The 26616-nt window shown below is 53.5% G+C and overlaps 1 protein-coding gene across 1 annotated transcript in view; it reads right to left on the reverse strand.

The window, feature by feature from the left end:
- Positions 1 to 20970, reverse strand: part of LOC101438891 (uncharacterized) — a 145986-nt gene extending 125016 nt beyond the window's left edge. Inside the window, exons 1-2 of the mRNA XM_058285015.1 lie at positions 20943 to 20970; positions 20360 to 20832 (exon numbers count right to left, since the gene is read on the reverse strand). Of these exons, the coding sequence (XP_058140998.1) occupies positions 20360 to 20832; positions 20943 to 20970 (501 nt within the window). The remainder of the gene's footprint in view (positions 1 to 20359; positions 20833 to 20942) is intronic.
- Positions 20971 to 26616: the final 5646 nt, after the last annotated feature.

Genomic DNA, 26616 nt, shown 5'->3' on the forward strand with positions numbered 1-26616 from the left:
CCAATTAAGAAAGTTTTTAAGAGGTAAAGCAGTCTTGGGGTGATAAACTGGAAATGCCAAGGCCCAGCAGGAAGGACCTGGTTAGGAAAACAATGGTCCATTGACTCATTGGCCCTCATGCACCATTAAAGGTCATTATCAAGTTCTGTTGCAACATAGGGAAATCACTCTTGTTATAAAAGCAGCGTTTGTAGGAGCCATACTACGGTTATGTCATTCCAGTGCTGGGGACATCTGGTCAAGAGAATCAAGGAGACATGGGATAGATGGCATCTTGAGGCGACTGTCAACTTTTCAAATTCCCTTACCCTGTTTGGACATCGCAGCCATCACGAGATGAGGCAGTAACAATCTCAACATCACTCACCTGCAAGCCGAGGTCCTCCCTGACCTTCAGCCAACGTCGCCCATCTCCTTCCCTTCTCTTACTAAAGCAATTACTTATAACAGCTGTCCTGGAATAAAAAGCTCTGCGGCCCCACCACGCATCCGTGTGTAGACACACACGCGCACACACACACACGTTCTGCAATTCCACTTAGCGAGTCTCAGGTCAGGGCCATTGGTGGCACTTGAAGCCAGGCCATCAGCACAGAGAGGACAATGCAGCTTTTCTCTTTCAAGGGGGTGTTTGCTGAATACTCAGACCTCCTAAGCCCAAGCGGGGCTATTAAAGTAAGAAGACTTTTCAACGCCTGGAAGAATCCCAAAACGGCCCGTTGTATTCTTTCCCACATGCCTCGTGCCCAATGGTCCTTCCGGATGGGAAGGAAAGAGCAGAGAGCGTGATGATGGAGCACAACAAAGCCTCTCTGAGGACAACGTGGAAAGACGGCCCATGACGGACACTGGACAAGAGACTCAAGCTGGCCTGGAAACCCATTTTAGGGACAAACAGTCTCCGAGCTGCAGCTGGGTGCCAGGCAAGTCCAAGAACAGGACTTTAAAGTCTTCAAAGATGTATTTCCAGGACATGGAGTGCGGAGGATGGAGGAAGAGGAGAAACCAGAGGCCAGGAGTTGGGCAGCCTCACCTGAATTCCATGCAATGGGACGCTGGTCCTTGGCCACCCCCTACCCCGGCAGGAACCCCAACCCCCTCTCCTGAGAATCCACGCTCACCCCGCCCGCCCAGCGCAGCTGGCAGCCTGTTCATAAAATACCCAGTGTGGCTAAAAGGTAAAATGGAAAAGGAAAAGAGCCGGCATTTCTGGTCAAGGGGCCTGGTCTAAACTCCAGGCACTGCCGCTTTGCAGCCGTGAGGCTGGGCCCGCTCCTTGAGTCCCCAGCGCCTCGGGGCGCCAGTGACCCAGAGGTGACCCATCCAGCATTTGCAGAAGAAGGAACGGGGCTGCCTGTGCAAAGGTCCTCATGGGATCTGGCACCCAGCGGGTGTCCGGGTCGGGCCAGCAGAGGCAGGAGGGAGGTGGAGGTGGAGGGCGCTGAAGAGATGGCAAACCTGGCCCAGCACAAGATCTGCTCTCCCAGCTCTCTCTTTAGCCCTGGGGTCCCCTGACCAGCCATGAAGGGGGTCCCCGCCACACGGGCCCGGATGCCCGACAGTTAAGAGGAAGACGAGGGCCCTTTCCTTAGGAAACAGGCCCCCTTGGCATCTGACTTGGCTTAAGTGGGCTGTGTGCGTGACCTGATGCTGAGAACAAGTCTCCAGACTCATGAAAAATGCGGGAGAACCAAAGGGGAAAAGGAAAAGGAAAATCGCATCAGCCTGTGGTGCAAAGCCAGGAGGAGGGCCTGGCGGATGGCCAGAGTCGACACGGGCCAGCTGGGAATGCAGGAGCAGCGCGGGCCAGGAGGGGGGCGCGACAGCAGGCCCGGCCGGCCCACGCCCACCGTCTCCCACAGCCCTCAGCCGGGGACAAGGGATGCACCGAACTCAGAGAATACAACACAGATGGCCCAAAAGCTCTGGCGAGCAGTTTGTCACCAGGCAGCGGGCACCACGCGGCTGGACTTGGGGGTGGGAGCACGGGCCTTTTCAGCTGACAGTGTGAGCTGGCAAGTGGGCGACCTCGAGCCACTTCATTTAACCTTCGGGAGCCTCAGGTTCTGCCACTGGAAAGTGAGGACAGAGCACACCTGCCCGCCCAGGGGATGGTCACCTGGCACCGGGCAGCCCCGGAGGCTGTTAGCAGCGCCACCTAGTGGTTAGAGCGCAGCCCTCGGGGCCAGAGGGCTTGTGTCTGGGGGCCAAGTCTACCACCCAGTGGTGGGAGGTTTCAGAAGAGATTTACTCTCTCTGTGCCTCAGTTTCCTTGTATGTAAAACAGGGATCATAATCACGCCGAGCTCAGGATCATCGTGAGAAATAAGCATGTGTGTGGGCATGTGTGTTCCATGTACATGTGTGTATGTGTATGTGCATATTGTATGTGCATGTGTGTGCATCTCAGAACATGCTTGGGACTTAGAATGTGCTGTTGTGGCAGCAATGACTGTTTTCAGCTAATCCTAGAGTGCTCGTTACTGACTCAGCCCCTGCCCAGGTCCTGAGTCTCCCCCACACAAAAGTACTTTCTCTGTCCCGGGAAGGCTCTGTCTGCCCTGTGCGTTCACGGCTCAAGCCCCTGGTGGGTGTGTGGGCAGGAGACCCCTCCCCAGAGGGCGGGGGCTGCTCCCCTGGGAGCATGGCTGGGTCCTTGCAAGAGCACGTGCCATGAGCTAGAGCAAACTCACCCGGGGCCGCAGGGAGGAACGGTGAGGGTCTGCCCCAAAGAGCAGAGTGGAGGCTAACGTGGCGGGGATCTGGCACCTGCTGTGGCTTTTAAAAGGACTAGTTAGAAACAGAAGCAAACAACTAGGTTTGGGGGTCCCCGTCCTGTGGGGGGCAGCCGAGGAGCCTGGGGAAAGACGGCAGGGCTGGGAGGTATTAAGAAGGGGTCTCGGGGGAGAAGGGAGCACGCCAGTGGGAAGGTACCTGGGCAGACGGCCCCGACGCCCGGAGGTCCGCAGGTGAAGGGCTCCTGGTCACCTGGGAACCGCCTTCTCCCCAGCCACGGGGCTTGCCTCCAAGTTCGGAGGTCCTCTCTGTCCCAGCACCAGATGGTCCAGGAACCCCCAAGTCAAAGCACACCCCTCCACCCTGCCTCTCCCTCCCCAAGGCACTGGCCACTCTCAAGGCACACAGCGGAGTAGGAAGTGGACCCGCACCCAGCATGGGGACCCGCACCCAGCAAGGGACCAGCCTGGCCTGGAAGCCCCCTGCAGCCTGGTGTCCCGTCTTTTCAAAGCCCCTTGTGGCGCCTGGGCTCCGGGGGCAGAGGCGGCCTTTTCCCCCACGCTGGCGCCCTCCTGAGAGGCCTCCTCCCTGCCCCCCACCCCCTGCCCTGACCTCCCCAAACAAAGGTGCCTTTCTCCGAGCTCCTGGGGTCACCGCGCTCTCGTCAGACCTGGGCTTGTTTTCTTTCTGCTTGGGCCCATCCTGGCTTGCCTCCCCAGGCACCACGGCACCCTGGAGACAAGCCCCGCATTGTTTTCCCGGCCCTAATAAATGACAACTCTCCCGCCACGAACTCCCCCAGCCCCCTCGCTGGTCTAAAGTCTCCTTATGCTGCGCGCGCCCCTCCCCCGGCAAGCACAGGAGTCTCGTCACAAGCGAAACCTGCCGGGGCTAAATGTGCCTTCCCCTCGGCCATTGCCGGCCCAGACGGAGGCGGTCGGTCGCCAACTTAAACAACCCAGGCTCCTTCCACCCCCCCTCAGGCCTGGAACCGAAGGGAACACGCAAAGGTGGTAATTAACTGTGCCGATGATAAAACGGGAGGACGTTCAGTAGGTTTTCCAAAATAAGTCTTTCATCAGCAAGCAGGCTCCCTCCTTGCCCCTCAAAGACGAATGTGGCGAGAAGGGACCAAGCCAAGGGCAGGCGGACATTTTTCTCCTGCTGGTGAACTTGGAGAGGTCCACCAGACTTGCGCCAGGAGGGGCTCAGCACCCGATGAAGGCTGATCATCCACGAAAGGGCAGTTCTCCTGGGCTAACTGAATGAGGGCTGGGCCGGCACGCTGAGCGTGCTCAAGCCAGGACAGACGCCACACGGCCTCCGGCCCCAACGCAGGCTCGCAGATGCCCTCCCTGCGTCTCCTCTGGGGCTGGCTGGAGGGTTGGGACGTCTTACTGACCAGGGCCAGGGCTCCTTGAGCCGCTGGGAGGCTCGAGTAAAGACCCAGGAGAGAAATGAGCCCGTGCCCACACCCTCACAGCCCGCTAAAGCCACATGTGTGCACACCCCGGCAGGGCACCGTGCCCCTGCGTCAGAGCCGGCCAGAGCCTGGGGACTCATCCCCAGTATTTTGCCTACGAACTAAACAGAGGCACAGAGCACTTACGATGTACACCGGTGCCCTTCCACTCTGGACCCGACGGAACTCACGCCCTATTTCACGTCACCAACCCACACAGCGATGAAGCAAAGCCTCTACAGAATGCACTGAGTGGGTCCAAGAGCTCGCCCGTGGGAGAGGAGGGTTCACAGCGTGGTGACAGTGAACACTGCAAGGACATCGCCCTGGAATCCCCACCCCGATCTGGTGGCTGTGGTCCCTTCCCGTGGAAAGACCCCCGGAATTACCCCACATCCCCAAGGGGGCAGGAACTTCAGGGCAGTGATTCTCATTTTCTTGGCCCAGTGCAAGACGACTAGTGAGTATGGGTCCAGGAAAACACCTAGGAGCAGGGGCCCACGCCCCCAGCTGTCTGTCCAGCATGTCCAATGTCCACCTCCAGGCCACATCCACGTCCCCAGCACGTGCACCACTGCCACCACAGGGAAGAACCTGGGCAGCTGTCCTGTTCAGCTGCTTCCCCAAACCTTCCAAGCTGGCCCCCTGTCCTTCCTGCTGTGTCTCTGTGCCAGCAGGTGCACCACTGTACATCACAGCTTATTTCCCACGTGTCCCTCTAAACTGCATCCCGAGCTCCCCGGCCCACTCTGCCTGCCATCTCTCCTCCCGTGCCCCGGGCACCGGCACAGGCAGGTGTGCCCTCTGTGCCCACAGTTGCAGTCTGCCTTCAGGGGGCAGGGCTGCCTCCTCCTGCAGGGTGTCCGTCTGCAGAGCCCAGAAGATTCCATCGTCTGCCGGAGGTGCTGTTCTCACCAACTTCTCCACCAGGCCACTTACCAGTATTTCTAAATAATGCCCTGGGAAAGCCCCCTGTGTCCAAGGGGAGTCTGTCCATCCTCTAAGCAGGCCAGGGGAAGGGGGGACAACCTCAAGTCCAACCCCCCAGGGGGATATGGCAGGCTCAACGAAACCTGCAAGGGAAGGCCCAGGGGTCCCTCCCACGGGAACTCGAGCCCCGGATGCCGGCAGCTGCGACACTGAACCAAGACTCAGGACTCAACCACGGAGCCACCTGGGAAGGCCCTTCTTGGCGGTCCCTGAACCTTCCTCCTGGGACAGAGAGAGCAGAGCTGTATGGAGAGCAGGACACTGGCGCCTTGGGAATTTCGAGAGCCCAGCTGCCCCTCCCACTGCTTCTCCTAGGAGAACAAAATGGGAGGAGAGTCCAAGCTTAGGGCGGGGGCCGGGAGCCGGGGAGGAGTCCTCACTCTAGGGTACTAGCCGGGAAGGGCCCTCGTCGGCCCCGGTGCCTGCAAGGCTCCTAAGTCCAGCCTTTGGGCCGGAGCAGCCGGGAGGCTCCCTCCCAGCCCAGGAGAACCAGGCGCCTCCGCCGCTCACGTCCCCAGAGGAGCTGGGTGCACATGGGTGCTGGGCCCTTCCGAGGGATGGACACAGACCTGGCCGCACGCCTCACTCACCAGAGCGAAGGTCAGGGGCAGACACTCCGCCAGGGCGAAAGGGCTGGGGAAGGCAGGGAGGTGGTGGCCAAGACTGAAACTAAAACCAAAATCAGCTGCACAGAAGACAAGCGCCTGGCAGAGCCCTCAGTTCTGCCGAGATGTTGACATGCTCAGCCCCCCTCCAATGGCTGCCCTGGACCCCCTGGCAGGCCAGGGCTCTGGAGCAGACAGAGGCTGTGGAATCAGACACGCAAGGACTTGAACCTCAGACCTTCCACTGCTGGGCGATGCTGGGTAAGTTGCTTACCCATTCTGAGCTTTGCTCTCCGGGTCTATAAAATGAGACCCCCAATCTCATCAAAGACACTGCAAGGACTTAGGGAGATGAGGCAGGGCTCAGCTCTCAGGGTGCGCCCAACAAACCTTGGTCAATGCTGTTCCCCCACAACAGCCAATTCATGAAAACTCCATGCTTTTACCATAAAGACGACTCCAGATTGCTACAGCTGCATACACACGAGGAAGGGGGGCTTTCCCACCCCCAGAGGGGCACACGCCTCCCAGACGGGGCCCACTCATACACACTCCAGTGGGTGCCCACCCCAGCCGGGGCACACACACAGACACATTCTCCTCTGGGATGCACACGCAGGCAGGACACATGCTCACACACAGCCTGACGATGCACATGCACACACCAAGCACCCACACATACACACCAGCAGAATCCACACCCACACATCAGCAGGGCACACACATGCCCAAACAGGCACCCACTCACACCCACACACCAACAGCATCCATGCACACACACTCACACGCACACGCACAGATACCAACAGAGCACACACACTCCCGGAGTCCATGCACACACACACACGCAGGTGTGCGCACAGCCACGTGGAGCCACAGTGTCCCGCCACGCTGACCAGTCTAAGCCCCAGCCGCCCAGGCTCTCTGGAGCCACACGCTCGTTGGGTCGGCTGGCCACTGAGGGTTTTCCTCTCCAAACAGGCAGGAGGAGGAGTGAGAACTGCTCTCCAGCAGCTCAGACAGACTCACTCAAGAGCTTCTCTGTTACCTAGCAGGACAGGGGAGGCAAATCGGGTCACTGATCCTCTGAGAGAGCGACAAATCTACTGCCACACGTGAAGGGTCCCCTAAAAATAAACCGAGAGAGCCCCCCGGCTCGCCCACATCACTGGTGACGCCGGCCCCCTCCTCTGTTTGTTCAGACCCCAGCTCGGGAGCACAGTCTTTCGTGGTCTCCCCGCAGGGGTGAAAGAAAGGGGGTTTTGTCCTTCTCCCCCCGCGGGTCTGAGGGAGTTTATCTGACACTCCAGCGCTCTTTGTAAACTGAGTGTCCCCGGATAGGCGCTCCCTTAAGAGTCCCTTGGCCTGGGACAGAGGGACCCTCTCCAGAGGAGAATGGGGAGCTTGTTCCGATGGTCTTTTAATACGGGGGGCGGGTGTCGCCCAGGACAGGCCTCCCAGGAGCTCGCACAGAAGGGGCTCTGTCCTGGGGCTACAATGGAGGGAATTCTTAAAGACACAGATGCTGAGAAGGGGAAGGAGGTTGTTTTTTTTCCTTAAGGGGGGTGGGGTAGGTCAGGGAGGAAAGAAGGGGGAGTGGTGAGGACTTCTCCAGCCCCAGAACAATTCCGATTATAACAAGGCATCTCTGTGCCTTGAGGGTGGCTGAATAGGCAGGGCCAGCGAGCCACCGACATCCGGCTCTCCCATCCCATGTGCCCTACAGCTCCCACTCTAGCTCCCAAAGCCAGGACGGGCACCTGCCAGCCACCAAAGGGCGTCTCGTTTTCACCCGAGCGAAGGGCTTCTCTCACTGTCCCACGAGCAACGCTTTCGCAGCTCTTTGAGCCCAAGTATTCACTCTGGAAAGGGGTAAGTGAAGCGCCCAAAAGCCTTTGAGGGAAACGGACTTTGCCCAGTGGTTAGGGCGTCCGTCTACCACATGGGAGGTCCGCGGTTCAAACCCCGGGCCTCCTTGACCCGTGTGGAGCTGGCCATGCGCAGCGCTGATGTGCGCAAGGAGTGCCATGTCACGCAAGGGTGTCCCCCGCGTGGGGGAGCCCCACGCGCAAGGAGTGCGCCCGTGAGGAAAGCCGCCCAGCGTGAAAAGAAAGTGCAGCCTGCCCAGGAATGGCGCCGCCCACACTTCCCGTGCCGCTGACGACAACAGAAGCGGACAAAGAAACAAGACGCAGCAAACAGACACCAAGAACAGTCAACCAGGGGAGGGGGGAAAATTAAATAAATAAATAAATAAATAAAAGCCTTTGATACGTAAAATCCTCTCCAGCCATGTGGGCGAAGAAGGGACCGTTGACTCTTCTCTTGGTTTATTTTGGTATAGGGTCATCATAAAGTATTTCTGAAGATGTCCCAATGGTCACAAATGATGTTTTATAAAGACTGCCAACAGGGCTGTTTGCTATTTTGATTTCGTTTAAGTCTGTGCTTCCACAAGAAGCTGAGAAGGGCAGAAAAGCTAGGCCTGGAGCGCGCCCCACCTCCCTCACTCACATAATCTGCAGAAAAGAGGAAGGCAAGCACGACAGGGCGATGGCCGCGCCGTCTGGACCTAATATAGCTGAGGAAACCGAGGCCCCGAGAGGTGCCGGACCTGGCCCGGAGCCACTCAGCAGGATCAGGAGGCCAGCAGTGGTCGAAAACCAGGGCCCTGGGCTTCCAGGCCTGTGTCTCCACTTTAAGAAGAGGGCACCAGAGCAAGCAAGGCTCCGACCTTCTCCCGGCAGAGACCAGCCAACCTTCTGTCATGCACTGAACACTGTCCTCCAAAGGGTAAATTCCAATCCCCAGTACCTCAAAATGGGAACTTATTTGGAAATCAGGACTTTATAAATGGCATCAGGCAAACCCAAATGAGGTCATCCTGGAGGAGGCTGGGCCCTTCATCCAACGTGATGGTGTCCTTAGAAGAAGAGGACGTCTGGAGTCAGAAGCAGAGAACGCCACGGAGGGCTGGGAAGGCGCCGGAAGCCAGGAGAGGCGTGGACTTTGGTTCCAGCCTGGCTCTGCCCACACCATGATTTCAGGCTTCCAGCCTTTGGAATTGCGAGATAAGAAATTTCCATTGTCCGCGGTGGACTTGGCCCAGTGGTTAGGGCGTCCATCTACCACATGGGAGGTCCGCGGTTCAAACCCCGGGCCTCCTTGACCCGTGTGGAGCTGGCCCATGCGCAGTGCTGATGTGTGCAAGGAGTGCCCTGCCATGCAGGGGTGTCCCCCGCGTAGGGGAGCCCCACGTGCAAGGAGTGCGCCCCGTAAGGAGAGCCGCCCAGCACGAAAGAAAGAGCAGCCTGCCCAGGAATGGCGCCACACACACGGAGAGCTGACACAGCAAGATGATGCAACAAAAAGAGACACAGATTCCCGTGCCGCTGACAACAACAGAAGTGGACAAAGACGACGACGCAGCAAAATAGACACAGAGAACAGACAACTGGGGTGGGGGGGAAGGGGAGAGAAATAAATCTTTAAAAAAGAAATTTCCATTGTTTTAAGCCCTTGTGGCATTTTGTCACCACAGTCCTTGAAAACCAAGACCACCTTCAAATATCAGAACAGGAAGCTATGGGAATAATGGGACTTGTCTGGATAACCTACACAGAACCCACTGGCCTCGCAACACCAGCCACGCACCGCCAGGGGCCTTCAGTCTGCCGAGTCACCCAGTGCAGGTTCAGTTTTTAGTGGGTGTCAGCATGGGAGCAAGCGCTGTAAAGTCAGAGAGTGCTCACCTGTGATTAGAGGGGAGGAAAAAGAGTCATGCATGTGATACACTCATAGCAGCATATAGAATCACAGACTGAAGTCACTCCCTTGAAGTCCAGGGAAGAGGAAGATGGGATGAAAAAAGAAACTTTGCAAAAAGAGATAGGACCCCATCGGTGAGGTCACTCAAGTATAACCTGGACAACCACAGGACAGGAATACCAGAGTCTATGTCTGCTCCAACTCTAAGAGTCACTGAGGGTTAGGAGTTGAGCTGTGTCCCCCAAGAGACAAGTTCAAGTCCTAAAGCCCAGTCCATGAATGTGACCGAATTTGGAAAGAGGGTCTTTGAAGATGTGGTCAGTGAAAGTGAGGCCACACTGGGGGGAGGTGGGCTCTGATCCAGGAGGACCGGTGTCCTCATAAGAGAGGAGACTTGGGCACAGACACTGTGGGGAAGGTCAAGTACAGACGGGGAAGGCAGAGGCGGCAGTGATGCTTCTACACGCCGAGCCACACCAAGGACGGGCGCAAACGCTCGAAGCTGGAGGAGGCGGGAATGGAGTCGCCCCTTCGGGCTTCAGCGTGGAGGCTCCGGAACTGAGAGAGGATGCACCTCACCCAAGGTGTGGTGCCTGGAGAGGGCAGCCCCAGGAGACGAGGGCACCAACTCTGCCCTGGGGAGAAAGCTAGGGGCCACGGAGGAAGGAAGCCACGAGCGCGTCCAGGGAGAAGCCCGGGAAGGAAGGCTGCGGACGCCTCCTGGTCTCCTCGCCCTGCCCGCCCGCTCCAGCCCACAAGACTCGTGGGGCCAGTCCTTCGCCTGGTCTGCCTTGCACATTAGAGCAAGCACCCCACTTTTACATAGGGCTTCCCACTTGAGCCCCTGGGCTTAAGCCCAAATTCTATGCTTCTGAGAAATAAAAAAGCCAAAAACGAATAGAGCCTCTTGGCTAGAACATAGAAATATTCTTCCCAAATGAAGAGTAGCAACATCAGAGGAGGGCTGCTGCTACAGGCAAGCAGCTAGGGCATGGAGCTGGCCCCCTGCCTTTAGACTGACAACAGGTTTGAGGAAGGGGAGGGCAGTGAGTGGGGGGGGGGGTGGATCCAAAAGGCTGACTCCGCAGTCTAATGAAAGAGACACACTCCCATTCCCATCCCCCCCAACCGCAGGGCCACACAGAGGCTCCATTCTCCACCCTCTCAATCAAGTCCACTGAAAGGATCTTTGTGCAAAGGAGAGCACACACAGCAGCTGATGGGAGTGCAGCTTAGATAAGGCAAGGATTTCTCACGGGGGACTCTGTCCCCAACAGCAGGTCCCCATCTGATTTCAAGGAAATGTTGGCACAGCATTGGGCAGCTCTCTCCAGTTTCCAGGCATTTCATCAGCAGGGTGAGCCCAGCACCAGGTGTGCGCTGACGGCTCAACCAGGTGCTGAGCTCAAGGAACAGGCCCTACACGGCACTGCCCATTAACTGGGAGTGCGAACCCTTAAACACAGCAGGTCTACAGCACGCTTGGGAAGTGGACCGACCTTTCTACCCCACTCGGATGGGCGCACCCGGCCTTGCCAGTGTCCCTTAGCAAGGGTGTGAGGCCCCAGGAGAATCACTTTAAATGCCACTGATGGTGGGGGGTGTCAAGTGAGACAGGGGCTCACTGAACCTGCCCCATAGCCTCTGCATCCTTCCCAAGATTTCAATGACAAGGAAATCCATGATGGGTTTTGGAGATGTGCATCTCTTAAGGCAACAGAATCTGGACAAGACAGTGGGAAGATGTCCTTGTTTTCAGGACAAACCGACCAGCATCTGGACCCTGCCTCTGCCATTTGTCAGCTGTGAGGTGCCCAGTTGCTTACGGCTCAGCTAAACAAGATCTGATGTCTGTGGAAGTGCCAGGATGGCGCAAACCAGAGTTCAAACCGGAGAGTGCCTGGAGCCTGGGGAGCCCTTAACAAGGATTTCTCATCAGGGAAACCTCCAGTTAAAGGAACCTTTCAATTAGTTTTGGTATTAATTATTTAAACTGTTACTTTGCAATCTGAACTGTAGGGGAGCAAAAATTGATCTCCAGCTCTGCTCCTAAAACCATACAGGACTCACCTCCGGGGGACGGGGGTTTGGCTTTGACACTGTCAGTGGTTTATTAGGAAGAGGCACAGGGCTAACCTGAGTCATCAAAACATTAGCAAGGCCATGTAATTGTAATTTCTAGCACTTCCCAAAAGAGCGTGCGGGCTAGACACAAGATGGCCCTCACCTCAAGGTCTGGCTCTGCTCTTAACCAGCTAGTGGCTTTGGACAAGTAACTTAAGCTCTGGGAGCCTCAGCCTCCTGATCTGTTAAATAGGGCAGGAAGAGCTATAAATGCTAACCATCTCCTTTCCTCCACTTAGCCACCATCCCTAAAAAGCCTATCCAGACTCAAGCCTCAGAGTAGAAATAATCCATCACCAGGACAATGAGATTTTTCCTAACAATGGCAAACCAGGACAGCTGGTCGCACCTGCCTGGGCAGCAAAGCTTTCCTTCAAAGCTCACACAACCCATGGGCGTGCGTCACTGCTCCACAAACAAAGCCCGCGTATGTGACACGGGGACAAAGCAAGCAAAATAGCGTCCCCCACCTTGAGCTCAAGAGCCCGGATATTAGAGCCATTTCTCTACCATGCAGCACCCAGGAGATCTGCTTCCCGGGCGGCACAAGAACTTGCAACAGCAATGCAGCCGTCTGCGTGAACCCCCGGGGGGCTCAGCCTTCCCCCGCCGCTGCCGACCACAAGAGCCCAGCGAGGAGCCTGCGGAACCCATTCCCCCGGTTCCCAGGCTTGGGCATTTCCACCCAGAACCGACGAAAACCCGCATTCCCAAGGTAGAACTGGAATCAGCAATAGAACTGGACCAGAGCTACTCGGCATGAGGGGATCTCTGGTGGGAGATGCCATTCCAGGCATCAAGCTGCCATCCCAGTAACGAGGCTTTTGTGCAGGGAAATGAGCACCTAGTCATGAGCCATCAACTGCAAGGCTGAGCTCAGAGACCCAAGCGCCGATTTCCCAGCTCCCTGATGGAGCAAGACACCACCCCATGTCAAAATAGACCTTGGAGTTCAGGGATTCAAAGGAGGAAATCAAGGGTTTCATTCATTTATCAACTTTCCCTCAACATGAACACGCAACCCGCAACCTCCTAGGAACAAATACAAAGGTGAACAAAGTTGCTTCGCTGCCCCCGGAGCCTGACCCTCTGGTGAATGACCCTAGGAGTGGTGATTTCAGCTTCCAAGTCAGCCCTGGAGAGTCCTGGGACAAAGGCAGCCTCTCGCCCTGGGCAGACTGAGGCAGGGCCCTGAAAAATGCTGTGGTCCTTTTTGCTACCACGAGGTAAGTAAACCTAAAAATGGAACTATAGACAGACGGGGAGAGAATGGACAGAATCGGGAAAGACAAACGAGAACAAACCACTCTGGAGGGACAGCTCCTCAGCTCCTGGAACTATTGCTCCAGCCCCTTCGACTCGGTTTCTCTGTATCCTACAACTAAGAGCGACCAACTGAAAATGCCCTGCACTTTATAGATGAGCTTCTGAACTCCAGAGACCCGTCAACTTGACAGAATCCTGACGCTGGTGGCTGAGCCAAAGACACCGGCGTGGGAATCGTGGCTTCTCCCATCAGAGCTCTGGGGCGTGGTGGCAGCCCTTAGCACGCAAGGCCTCCGATGATGGAGCTGACGCCCACCTCCCAGGACCAGGGGGTCAAGGAACGGTGACGGTGGAAGCACCTTCTCGGGGCCTCCAGGGAGGCTGGCTGCTCCCCCGTCCTGCTAGGAGGCTGTGCTCTGCAGCCTGCACTGGTGGGTGGACCGTGTGTGCCAACCCCTTGCACGGGGAGGGTGGCAGGAATAGAGCAGGTCATGGTTTGGGGGAGACAGCGAATGGTCAGGGTGTCCCTGAGCCGGGAGCATGGGCAGCCTCGCCAGCATCTTCCACAAGAACAGAAGTGTCCGAGCAAGGGAGAGCATGGAAATGGGAAAATGAGCCCGGTTCCATCACAGCAGGGGGGGGGGGGGAGGGGGAGGCAGGAAAAAAGAGGACGAGCAGAAGGAAAATAAGGAGGAAAGGGATTCCTGGAAAGGCCTACAAGGCGAGTGGGTAAGATGAAATGAGAAGCCAGCTCGATCGCAGCCCTTTGGTTAACCACAGTCCTGGTTTCCACTTAGAAATTTAATTAAAAACCCAAACACCTGAATTTCCCGACCGGCTTGCCAGTGGCCATGAATTCCCTTAAGAGTCTGAAAACTGTTCCTCAGTGTAACCCTGGGGCTCCTAGACAAGTCTGGCATGGTCCAGAGGGAGAGGGGTCACAGGGAGGGAGCCCCCTCCCCTACCCAGAGAGAAGAAAGCGTCCAGGCTAGGCCCACCCCGACTTGTCACCAAGTCCCAGCAGCAAGAGCTTCATCCCTTACTACCTTAGTTTTAAACATAAAAAGGAATACAGGATGAAAAAATAAAACCGAGAATCAGCCACAGGTAGGGGAGCTCAAGAATTCTGCACGAGGTCCCTTCCTTCTCCACCATGAGCCAGGGAAGGTACCATCTGAGGAAGGTAGAGCAGCGCCGAGGCTGGCGGGCAAACCCAATGTGTGCCCCAGGGCCCATAAAACCACTGACCGTGAACACTTAATCCCACCTTGAGGGGTGGGCTCGTGCTTGGGAGCATCTCCAAACCCAAACCAGGGCAGACCTGGCCTGCAGGGGCTCGCACAGAGCCTCCGGAAGAAAACCCACCCGAGCAGCCAGGGAAATGTGACAGCTCACCCCTGGGCTCAAAAAGAAATTTCTTAAACCACTGGACTGTGCAGAAAAGGGTTCTATATTTTTTAATTAATTAATAAATCAGGGAAGTGGGCTTGGCCCAATGGATAGGGCGTCCGTCTACCACATGGGAGGTCCGCGGTTCAAAACCCGGGCCTCCTTGACCCGTGTGGAGCTGGCCATGCGCAGTGCCGATGCGCGCAAGGAGAGCTGTGCCACGCAGGGGTGTCCTCCGCATAGGGGAGCCCCACGCGCAAGGAGTGCACCCCGTAAGGAGAGCCGCCCAGTGAGAAAGAAAGTGCAGCCTGCCGAGGAATGGTGCTGCACACACGGAGAGCAGACACAGCAAGATGATGCAACAAAAAGAGACACAGATTCCCGTGCCGCTCACAACAGCAGAAGCCGACAAAAAGAAGACGACGCAGCAAATGGACACAGAGAACAGACAACTGGGGCAGGGGGAAGGGGAGAGAAATAAATAAAAAATAAATCTTAAAAATAAATAAAAATAAACAAATCAAAAATTACCCCCATTGTCAGAAACTTCATATATGAAAATCTGCCTGTGCAGGACAAGTGAGCTGAGAGGATGCCCTCCAGCATTTTCTCAAATAGCAAGTCTGATGTGCACCCTCCCAACCCTCTCTCTCCTCACCAATACTTCCAAAATGTTCATTTTTCACAGCATATGCTAGACCAGGAATTAGGGTCCAGGGGCCAGCTGACTCACATGTACCTCAATTCCCTCCTCTATAAAATGGGAATGACACCTGCCCATTTCTCCCAGTTGAGGATGATATCGGATGAGATATGGGCACAAAAGAACTTGAGAAATCTCTGTGCAAGTAAGAGGGACCCGATGGACAGGTTGATTCCCCGACCCTTTTAAAATTAAAAGGAACAGCTGCAGCAGATGAGAGCTAAGTACCACCCACATAAACTCTTCAGCTCCTGGTTTCCCTGGGCACCAGGCTCTATGGAAGTTTCCTTCCTGCAAAATAGAAGATGATCCCACAGGCTCCCGGAGCCCAGGCCACAAAGAAAACTAACAATGCTGGCCAATGTGCCTTCAAAATGAGAGACAAGTGAAGAAGGCACGATGTGAAAACAGTTGTCACTGAAAGCACCCGGGGGCCTCACCCACTCCTGTGCCGAAGAATTTGTCACCAAGAGTCGGTGCCTTGGTCGCTTTGTTCCCCATCCCTCAAGCGCAGCAGCCCCCTTCCTACCAAGGGCCAAGGCCAGCCCAGGTGCCCCAAACGGAAGGAGGTCCGCCAGGGCCTGAGGACGTGAGCAGCGGGCGCTCGGGGTAATGCAGAACGAACGCGGCCAGGGCCGACCTGCGGGAAATGACTGGAAACGGCCTCTAATCAAGGAAGGGGCTACCCCACGGGAGCTCGAAGCGCAGGCTCTGAAATGCAGGGAATCAGCTGATGGACTTGCGGGGCAGGCAGAGGGGTCTTTCTCTGCCCCCTTCTAACCTGGTCCTCTGTCTAGCCCACTGGAAACAAAGGAGAAGCTTGCTCAGGGGAAATGAGGTCAAGGGCCACTTTTTAGGCCAGGCGACTGGGGTCTGCAGACGTTTAGGATCGGACTTTCAACAGCAGCCTCTTCCAAGCTGGACGGCGCCTCTGCAACCCGAGGGCAGGGGCTGCGGGTCTCACCTCTTCCCAGAGCCCCCAAACGACAGTCCCTTTATTGTGTACTTCAAGGCAGCCACTTCTGTTTCAACCACATACGAAGGCACCTGGTTTCAAGATTCCTATGTAAAAACCTGTACCAACAAACCAAATATGGGAGGAGGTGATGATTCACGTTACAAAAAGAATTCTTTGACAGAAACTTGCCGCTTCAGCATTCCTCTGGTTTGCACGCTCCCCCCAGGCCTTTTGCGTGTCTTGCCATCAGCCGAGATCGGTTTTTCCTGGACATTTTTCCAGGCACAAACCTAGGCTGCAGAGCAAGGAAGCCAAAGTGGGGTTTTGACCTGCGCGCCGGGGGCCAATGGTGTGGCTGCAGGGGAGACCCCCATCCACAGGCGTCTGCATCCTCTGAAGCAAGCTAGGGTGTATCCGTCACGTGGCACGAGGCTGCTAACCTGCTGAGCCACTTCTGGTGACCGTGGGCACTGCCCAAGACGACAGTGACCAGGCAGAGAAAGAAGACTGGTCTGGTGGGCCCCCAAACAAATGCACCCAGCCAGCGGCATCCCACAAGCTTCGTGGACCTCGCAGACCCAAGACGAGAGCCTGAGGGTCTCATTTATTCTGAAGCTTCCAGAATAACAGTCCCTTTACTGTAGGCCCTAGTGTGGCCACTTCTGTTTTAAGTAAGTGCAGAAGCACCTGGTTTCAAGACTGCTGTGTAAAAAAACCTGTCGCCACACACCAAATACGTGCACGTGGGAGCTCAGACCAGGGGGAGGTAAGCCAGGAAGGCTTCCTGGAGCGGGGAGAGAGCTGCTTTATGCCTGGGTAAGCTGCAGAAGGGAAAAAACTCCGTGTTTCTGGATTGGAACCGGCTGGGGAGCTGGTCTGGGAACGGCTGGAGCTTCTAAGAAGGGAAGATCCCAGAGGCGCCACTGAGGAGAGGGGCAAGGCAGGTGTCGGTGGGAAGTGCTGTTCCAGAGCCCTTAGTCACAACATCCCAACCCGCTCCCCCGAGACTTCCTGTTATGATCCTCGCTGGAGTTGGCTGGCTACAGACAACGTCTGTGCCAGGGCAGGGGGGTAGGGGTGGGGTGGTACGGAGGAAGGCTGGGAGGGGCTGCAGGGGGAGGGGATTTTACAAGTTGAGAGGATGCTTCAAAGAGGAAAGGAAAAAATCAAGCCTTGGAGACCAGCCCCTAACAGTACCCTAGAAACTCCATCTGGACAACAGACGTCTGTTTTGTTGAAACTGAAGTTACCTCCAAACTTCTCCCTACCAAACAAACATCGCCTTACACTCGATGCAGGCAACCACTCCACCAAGGAGAGGACAGGGCGACACTCAAGCACTCAGCCCCGATTCGCCTGCGCCGCTGGCTGGAGTTGGGGCTCCTGCGGTCTTTGTCGGAGGGGCAGAAGGGTCCCTGTCATAGGCTGCCTCCACGCCACACAAGCACCGTCTTCTGCAAAGACCCCGGGGCCAGCCTCCACCCACCCCAGTGGCTTCCATAAAGCCCCTCCAGCTGGTTCTCCTCACCCCAAATCCTCCTCTCCCCTCAGGGAAACGAGTCCCCTAAAGAAACGGGGATCACTCCCTAGTCCAGGACTGCCTGGCGCCACCCTAAACTCCTGGCGAGGTGAGAGCCCAGGCAACCAGGAAACGCTGTGTCTGCTGGGCACTGCTGCTTCGCGCCGCGGACACGCCTGCCGCTGATGCCCGCCTGACTCACCTGCGCAGGTGCCGAACGTGGACCTGTGGCGGTGGATCAGCGGCTTGGCGGCTCGCTCTCACGCACCCCGGATGCCATCCATCTACCCCTCAGAAGACAGGTTGGGGCAGATCGGGGAAGAGCGCTAGTCTCACTCGAGGACAAATTCCCGGCGAGGGGTGTGGGACAGAGAAGCAGGGTCAGGCAGAGAGGCTTCTCCCACTTCTGGTCGGGCCCCTCTGCCCTCGAGGCCCTGGAGCCCCTGACCCGATAGGGCTGGGCTGGCAGTAAATAGGGAGCAGACAGGATGAAAGAGAGGGTGAGGAAGGGACCTGCAAGTTCTCAGTTCCAAACCTCCACCAGAATAAAGGCTGCCTGCCCTCGCCCTCCCAGTGCTCACATCTTACCACAGCCCTTTATGGAATGTGGGATCCCAGGTTGGATCCTGGACCAGGAAAAGGGCATTATGGTGGAACAGTTGGAGAGATTTGAATAAAATCAGTAGATCAGTAAATGCTATTGTAGCTATGCAAATTTCCTGGATTTGGTCATTGCACCTTGGTGTGCCATATATATACATAGATATATACACACTATATATAGTATATTTGGGGAAGTTCCTATATATGTGAAGGCTATAGAGGAACTGTATGTACTATTTTCGCAACTTTTCTGAAAGTCTGGGATTATCTCAAAATCAAAATTTAATATATAAAAAGGACATCACTTTTAATCCAGATACCTAAAAAGTTTCAATCTATGGTACTGCCAAAAAATGTACATCACAGTCCTGATAGTAAATGTTCATTTACTCATATAAACACCTATCAGTTCTTTGTTGCAGAAGAAAACAGTGAGCATTTATTGAGTGCCTACTGTATCCTAGCTCCCTGCTGTGGTATTATCTGCTGATAATAGTGGTGCCCTCTTTCTCCAAGACCACCCTGGAATTGTCTAGCAATAGAAGCAGTCCTTTACCTTTAGACATGACTTTCATTTAAAGCCAAGACACCAATTCAGGGGAATTTTCCAAAGGAAATGATCCAAAATGTGGACAGATCTCTATAGACAAAAGACACCAATACATTACTTCTAAGGGTAAGAATTTGGAAATACCTGAATACCCAACAATAGGGAAATTGTTAAGCAAATTATGATTCAACACCTGCTGTAGAATACAGAGCTGTGTAGTCATTACATGGGGAAACACACAAATAAAATTGAGAAAAAAAAAAAGGCAGGAAACAAACTTGAATATATTACAGGATTTCGCCAGTGAGGAAATGGCCACATTTCCAGTATTACTGTGAGAATTGGGTGACTTTTCCTACTTTTTGTACTTTTTTATAGTTTTCTACAAAATAAAGAGAAAGAGCAAGTATTACTTTTAAAATCAGTTGGGGGGTAAGGTCATCAATCAGCAGAGTTTCAACCCTTGCCCACCTGGCATCAGGCTGTGCACACAACTGCAGGAAAGTTCTGGAAGGGCCCCAGGGAACAGGGACTGCAACCATGTGCACATTTCCAGAGATCCCAGTGGGTCCAGAGACAGCTGGCCCACGGGTGCCTGGGGACGGAAGGCAGTACCAACCAACGGAGGACACTGGTGTATCTTTCTGTACTTCAAGGGCAGTGTCTCTCAGTCATTCATTCAACAAACATGTATTCTGTGCCTACTCAGTGCCAAGCACAACGTTGCCCCAAACAGCAGAGATAAAGCAAGAGAAGAGGAACCCACCGACACATGGAGTGGTTAGCTCTCAGCCCAGGACTCAACTGCTGCCCCTTCCCCACACGGTCCGGGAGACCTCTTCCATTAACAATTGCCCTGGCTGGGTGGGAGGATCGGGGCCGACTTCCTGCCACCTTCCACCCTTCGGAGAACCTGCCCACACCCTTGCCAAACGCATCCCCGCGTCCGCCCGACCGGGGACCCAACCCTTGCAGGAATATCTTTCACCAGAGGGCCGGCGACCCGCGACATCCAGAAGCGCCCCGCCCCCAAGGTGAGAGGGGCTCGCCGGCGTCGCCTTCTCCGGCGGCCGCGCCCCAGCGGCACCCTGGGCTGCCGGTGGACACAGCCTGGAGCTCACGGGGCGGCACAGCTCCCGAGGTAACGGGCCCCGGAGGCTGCAGCGCGAGAGGCAAGTGCAAGGGGCCGCGCGCGTGCCAGGAGGACGCCGAGGCCTTCCTCTCCGGCGGGGGCTCGGTGCCGCGGGGCACCCTGCGTCTTGGGGGCAGTGGGTGGTGAGAACAACAGGATGGGGATGGTCGCTGACCACCGCGACCCGGGCGAATCAGGTCCGCCTGGAGGTAGAGGGGTGGCTAAGATGATCCCCTAGAAGACGTCAAGAACAAAAATTCCACCCAGAATGCGGAGAGCTCGAAAAGGACGCAGGGAAAAAAACAACAGCAACAACCAACAACCAAGACGTCAAGTCGAATCAAAAACCCTCTCCCCCGAGCCGCAGAGAAACGTACCCTCAGGTAACCGATTGCTAGGGCGAAGCAATCAATCCACAGGTGACGAAGAGGTCGCGGGTCCTCTTAATTCCGGCTGAGACGCACCAAGTAATCCACGTTAGGATCCTCCGGAAACTCGCGGCCCATCCCATTCCCCATTTTGCATCCAAGGCCAAAGCTCCCCCAGGTCGGTACCTGGGTGCTCCGGACCCAGCGGAGATCGCGGGGCTTTCTGCGGGTGGCGGTTTCCAAGCAGCCGCACCGGGGGTGGACGGGCGATGAGGGTGGGTGGCGGGCGCCTGGAGGAGTCGGTGGAGCGCATCCCGCCTGCTTGCGCGCGGAGCGCACCCAGCCTAGCCGTGGCTCTTTGCCTTGGTGCGCATCGCCAGGGTGAACCCGGGAAAAATCCTCTGCTAAATCCAGGAAAGCTCTGAAGGCAAATCCGCTCGCGGCCACTGGTTTGCAGGTCCTCGAGACCCGGGTGGCGCAGGAGAGGCGCCCGAGGGGCAGTAGACGCCCCGGGGAGAAGCGGAGAGCGGCGGGTGCCCCCTGCGGTGGCCGCGTCCTCTCGGTGCCACCGAACCCAGCGCGCGCGGGCGCCGCCTCCGCGCTCAGCTCGCGGCCGGGCCATCCTGCCCCTATATACCAGCCGCGCGACCCGGGGCGAGCTAGGCGGAGAGGAAGGCGGGGTGGGAGGAGCGCGGGGAGGAGGCGGCAAGGACTGGAGTCGAACGGCTCCCTGGGAGTTGTAGTTCAGTTTCCGCAGTTCCGGCCACACTCGCCTTGCGGTAGGAAACGGTTGGCATCTGCTATCTGCTGGGTTGACACCCAGCGCCGCGGGCCCTGTGCCACTCGCCCACAAAATCTGTCTTCCCCTTGTCTCCTTCCTCCGTAAAATAACGCAGGGATCCATTTCCAAGGTCAATCTGTTTGGTCTCGAGTGGCCTTTGTGCAGGAGGTGGGGGGGAGGGGGAGGTCACATCAGTCCCCTAAAAGCCATCCAAGATGCCAAGCCTCGGTAGCTCAGGAGCGAGGCGAGCCCAGCTCGATTCCAATCCCCGCCAGACCTCTAGCTGGTTTTGTGGACCTCCCGGAGAAGTTGCCGTGTGTTGGGGATTGAATCATGTCCCCCAGGAAAGGTATGCTCAGGCCCCACCCCCTGGCCCAGGGGGTGTGAGCCCATTTGTAAATAGAACCTTTTGAAGGTGTTATGAGTCCTAACTGAATGAGGAAGGGACCTTCATCCAATTTCCTTTGCTGCAGTCCTTATAAGCAAAGGAAATTGGGCATGGAAGAGAAGCGGTGGGGAGCAGCCAGAAGCTGGAAAGAACACCGTGCCTCCCTGCGCACTGCCATGTGATGGAAAAGCCAAGGGCCAAGGACAGCCGGCAGCGAGCCCCACAGGGCCCGAGTTTTCAGGGATAAAGCATCACCTTGCTGATGCCTAGAATTTGGATTTTTCCTAAGCCTCAGAACTGTGAGACAGTAAATTCCCATTCTTTAAGTTAACCCATGGTATAACTTTTGTTTTAGCAGCCAGGAAACGAAGACACCAGTTATGCCTTGGTGCCTCTTGACACGGAGAGAGGATATTAGTATCTGCTTCCTGAGAGTTGAAAAGGGAGGTGCGCATCCTACCTGGGCCACAAATATCATCAGCCCCCCCCCTCCCCAGGGTGGCCTAATCTCCCCATCTGTAATATAAACAATTGACCTTTCCTTGCACTTGTTAGTGCAAAGCACACTTGACTTCAAGTGCCACCTCACCACCCCCACCACCACCATCCCAATTGCTACATGGGGGAAATCAACAAATCCCCATGCAGAAAAATTCCAGATAATTTATGTAGCTACTTTGCCCTCAAGGAGGTAGAGCATAAATTTTCATTACTTAAGCTTGGGCTGTACATAGTGACTTCCTTCCAAAGAGTGAAGTTTGGTGGCGGGAAGAGAACATTCCAGTGGAGAAACCTGACAAACAGCATCAGTCAGAGGGTTGAGCTTAGCATCAGCCGTGATAAGTCATGATGCTGGTGTGTCCCCTTGATATGATATCATGAGAATGACATTTCACAAGCTCTGTAGTCTTCTTCCCTGAAACCCATAACCCCAGTCCAATCATGACAAACACATCAGACAAATCCTTTTTTTCCCCAAATTCTACTCAATTTATTCATTTTTTTAAAAATATTACATTCAAAAAATATGATGTCCTCATTCACCCCCACCGCCCCCATCCCACCACTCCCCCCACAGTAACACTCTCCCTCATCATCATGACACATCCATTGCATCTGGTGAGTATATCTCTGGGCATCGCTGCACCCCATGGCCCGTGGTCCACACCATAGCCCACACTCTCCCATGGTCCATCCAGTGGGCCATGGAAGGACATACAATGTCCAGCAGTTGTCCCTGGAGCACCACCCAGGACAACTCCAAGTCCCAAAAATGCCTCCACATCTCATCTCTTCCTCCCATTCCCCGCACTCAGCAGCCACCATGGCCACTTTTTCCACACCAATGCCACATTTTCTCGATTATTAACTGCAATAGTTCATGAATAGGATATCATTAAGTCCACTCTAATCCTTACTGTATTCCTCCTTCCTGTGGACCTTGGCTTGGTTGTGTCCATTCCACATCTATGTCAAGAGGGGGCTTAGATTCCACATGGATACTGGATGCAATCCTCCTGCTTTCAGTTGTAGGCACTCTAGGCTCCATGGTGTGGTGGTTGACATTCTTCAACTCCATGTTAGCTGAGTGGGGTAAGTACAATAAATCAGAATGTAGGAGCTGAAGTCTGTTGAGGCTTAGGGCCTGGCTATCATATTATCAGTGCAGAGATTCAAATCCCCTAGATATATCTTAAACCCCAGCACCAACTACAATTCCAGTAAAGTAGCATGAAAGGCTTATGAAAAGAGATCCCTTCTGAGTCCAGCTCCATCACGCAGAAACACCAGCTCCAAAGAAGGGCCAACTGGCATGGCAGTGAACCCCATCATCAGACAAATCCTAATCGAGGCACTTGTGTCCTCAAAAACTGTCAAGGTCATCAAAAACAAGGAAATTTGAGAAACTGTCACAACACAGAGGAGCCTAAAGAGACATGACGACTAAACATAATAAGGGATCCTGGGATAGAAAAAGGACATTAGATAAAACTAAGGAAATCCGAATAAAATATGGATGTTAGTTCATAATAATTCATCAGTATTGGTTCATTTATTGTGATAAATATACCATGCTAATATAAGATGTTAACAGTAGAGGAAATAGGGTGTGGGTATATGGGAACTCTCCATAGTACCTTGGAAACTTTTTTGTAAATCTAAATCTATTATATAAAGTAAAAGTTTATTTTAGAAGTTGATGTATATATATATACATATGTGTGTGTGTATATACACACACTTAAAAATACACAGAATCCTTATAAGCTTCCACGTAAAGGTAGTAAAATAATTGAAATATCAACTCTTTAGTCTCTTAGGTTTCCACATTTTGGGGATTGCTATTCTCTTCCATTGGTCATTCCTTCTAACTCTATGCCATTATCACACTGTCTTAATTCTAATAAATGTATTATACCTTGATACTCAGTGAGACACTTCACGCACTTGGTCCTTCAAGAGTTTCTTGGCTATTCCTGGACCTCTGCATTACCATATTAAGTTCAGAATTAACATATCAAATTTCAAGTGAAACTAAACGAAACTGGTAGGAGACAGGAAAAAAAACACCTCCAGAAGCTCCTCATAAACCCCAAATTTATGTGTAACCCCAATGACCTGCATCGGTCTTCTACAGTCTGACCTAAACTTGCCCTTCCATTTTTATCCCCGCTGTGCCCCAACAAGCCCCGCCTGCACCCCATGCTCCAGGCAAAATGGACTATCTACTCTTTCAGGCAGACCTCAGACCTCTCCAGTCCTCAAGGTGGCTCCCAAAGCCTCCTCTGCTTGGAATGCATCGGGCTGCTTGTGGAGTTTAACACTTATTTTCCACCCACCCTCCAAGGCCAACTCACATGACACCTCTTCCATGGAGCTCTCTCAGAAGCCCGCTAACTCCTTTAAACTTCCAAGCCCTTTAAGGCCCCTGTTAGATGTTTCTTGAGGTCATGCATTTAATTCTTCAATACTCTTGAGTGTATTGCAACTAGCAGGGGCTTATAAAGTTTTTGGAAATTAACTGTGGTGCTTGGATTAGAGCCCTCTACGCTAGCCTGCATCTGCCCACTCATCTTCACAGGTATCCCTGACCCACTGCATCATCAGTGCTGCTGATTTTTCTAGAGTTTGTTACGTGCCGGCCACTATCCTGAATATTTACCATGTATTGGGTCGTGGAATCCCTGAAGATGCCAAGGGTAAGAAGTGGCAACTTCCCACATGCCTTAAGGAGAGACTTTAAGTGTGTTGTTTCATCTGTTAAAGGGCAGAAATACCCGTGTAAGTGTAGGTATACTGAGGCAACTAAGCATAGGGTTAAACACATGTGATCTGAACCAGTCTAGACTCTAGGCTCAAATCCCAGCTGTGACTTTCTAGTTGCGTGGCTCGAGCGAGGTACTAGCCAGTCTGTGCCTCAGTCTCCTCTTCTATAGAATGGGGGTCATTCATATGGTTGCTTTCCAGCACCAATGAATTCCCATATGGAAAGCACTTGGAATAGTACCCGGCACAGAGCAAGGACTCAGTAAATATTGGCTCTATGTCACTGATAACAGACTATCAGGAGATTCATACAATACTGGATGTGAAAGGGCTATGTAAAGTGCTATACAAGGAAGAGGAAGAAGATAAGGGTGATATTGTGATTATTATTTTATGATAAGAATTGTTCCCACAACATAAAAAGCCCCAAAAAGAAACACAAGTAAGTCAAAGTTCCAGCCCTTGAGTTTGCTGTTGACAGCTATGCTTCCTCATATGGTAGCCATTGGCCTGCAAGTGGCTATTTAAAAGTAAATTAATTAAAATCAAGCAAACTTAAAAACTCAGTTTCTCACTTGCACTAGCCACCTTTCAAGCACTCAGTAGTCACAGGTGCTACCATCTGGGGCAGCACAGGTATAGAAAGTTTCTGTCATCTTAGAAAATTCTAGGAAACAGAGCTACAGCATCACCACTACCTGGGGGCTAGTTAGCGACGAAGACTGCCAGGCTTTGAACAATAGAAACTGCATCTTCCTCTGCACATTTTTTTAATTTTTAATTTTGCAAGTGGACATAAGTATATATAGAATCCTAGCTTTTTAAAAAAAAGTCATGTCAAAAGCCCCATGAACAGGGCATCTGTTTTTACATAAATGGCCCAGTAACCTCAGTCTTGTTCTGCAACATTCTTTTTCCTATTACAGTTTGCTTTGGAGGACTTTCATAAATCTAGCAGTTCAAGGGAGGCCAATTTTACTTCTGATCTAACATTCGGGAGCAGTTTCACATGGAGGAAACTGAGCCAAGGCCAAGACTGATTCTGATGCCCCACAGCGTAAAAATCTCTCAGATCACAGGATGTGCATATTGGTTGGTGAAGATATACAGATGGACTTGGTGCTGATGTCCAAACACATCAAGGGGAGGATGGCACCAAGAAAGAGCCAAAGGCACTGTGGCATAGTCAAGAGGCAAGTGGGGGAGGGGGCATGTACCTATATGCTTTAATTAGAAAATCCAGGTTTCTGGGTTTTCCATGCTTAGGGCAGACATTAAAATAACTGAGACAGGAAAGCCCAGACAGATTTTTTAAAAATTAATTTATTGAAATATATCACCCACACACAAACATACATAAACAATAAGTGTGTAGTAATAGTTGTGAACTTACAAAACAAACATATAACATCATACAGGACTCTCATAACTCACCCTACCACCAACACCTGACATTGTTGTTAAACCTTTATAACCAATGATTAAAGAGCATTGTCAAAATCTTACTACTAACCAAAGTATTTTCCCCAACCCTCCCTATTATTATTATCTTTATGTCATTTATATATGAACATACATAAACAATTAAGCATATAGTAAAAGTTGTGAACTTACAAAGCAAACATACATAACATCATACAGGAGTCCCATATATCAACCCTCCACCAACACCTTGCATTGTCATGAGATGTTTGTTACAAATTACAAAAGAATATTGTCAAAATCTTCCTACTAATTATAGTCCTTATCTTATATTTGGTATGTTTTTCCCCAAACACACCTTATTTTTGTTTTTTTAAGTATATTTTTTATGACAGAAGTTGTAAACTTATAAAACAATCATGCACATGTGCAGAATTTGCAAGCAACACCCCTCTATCAACACACCACACTTTGGTGGAACATTTGTTAGAGATAAGATAATGTATCTCCCACGTACGGGAGTCCCACGCGCGAGGAGTGTGCCCCGTAAGGAGAGCTGCCCGGCGCGAAAGAAAGTGCAGCCTG

Source organism: Dasypus novemcinctus, chromosome 21 (assembly GCF_030445035.2).
Source record: "Dasypus novemcinctus isolate mDasNov1 chromosome 21, mDasNov1.1.hap2, whole genome shotgun sequence".
NCBI lineage: Eukaryota > Metazoa > Chordata > Mammalia > Cingulata > Dasypodidae > Dasypus > Dasypus novemcinctus.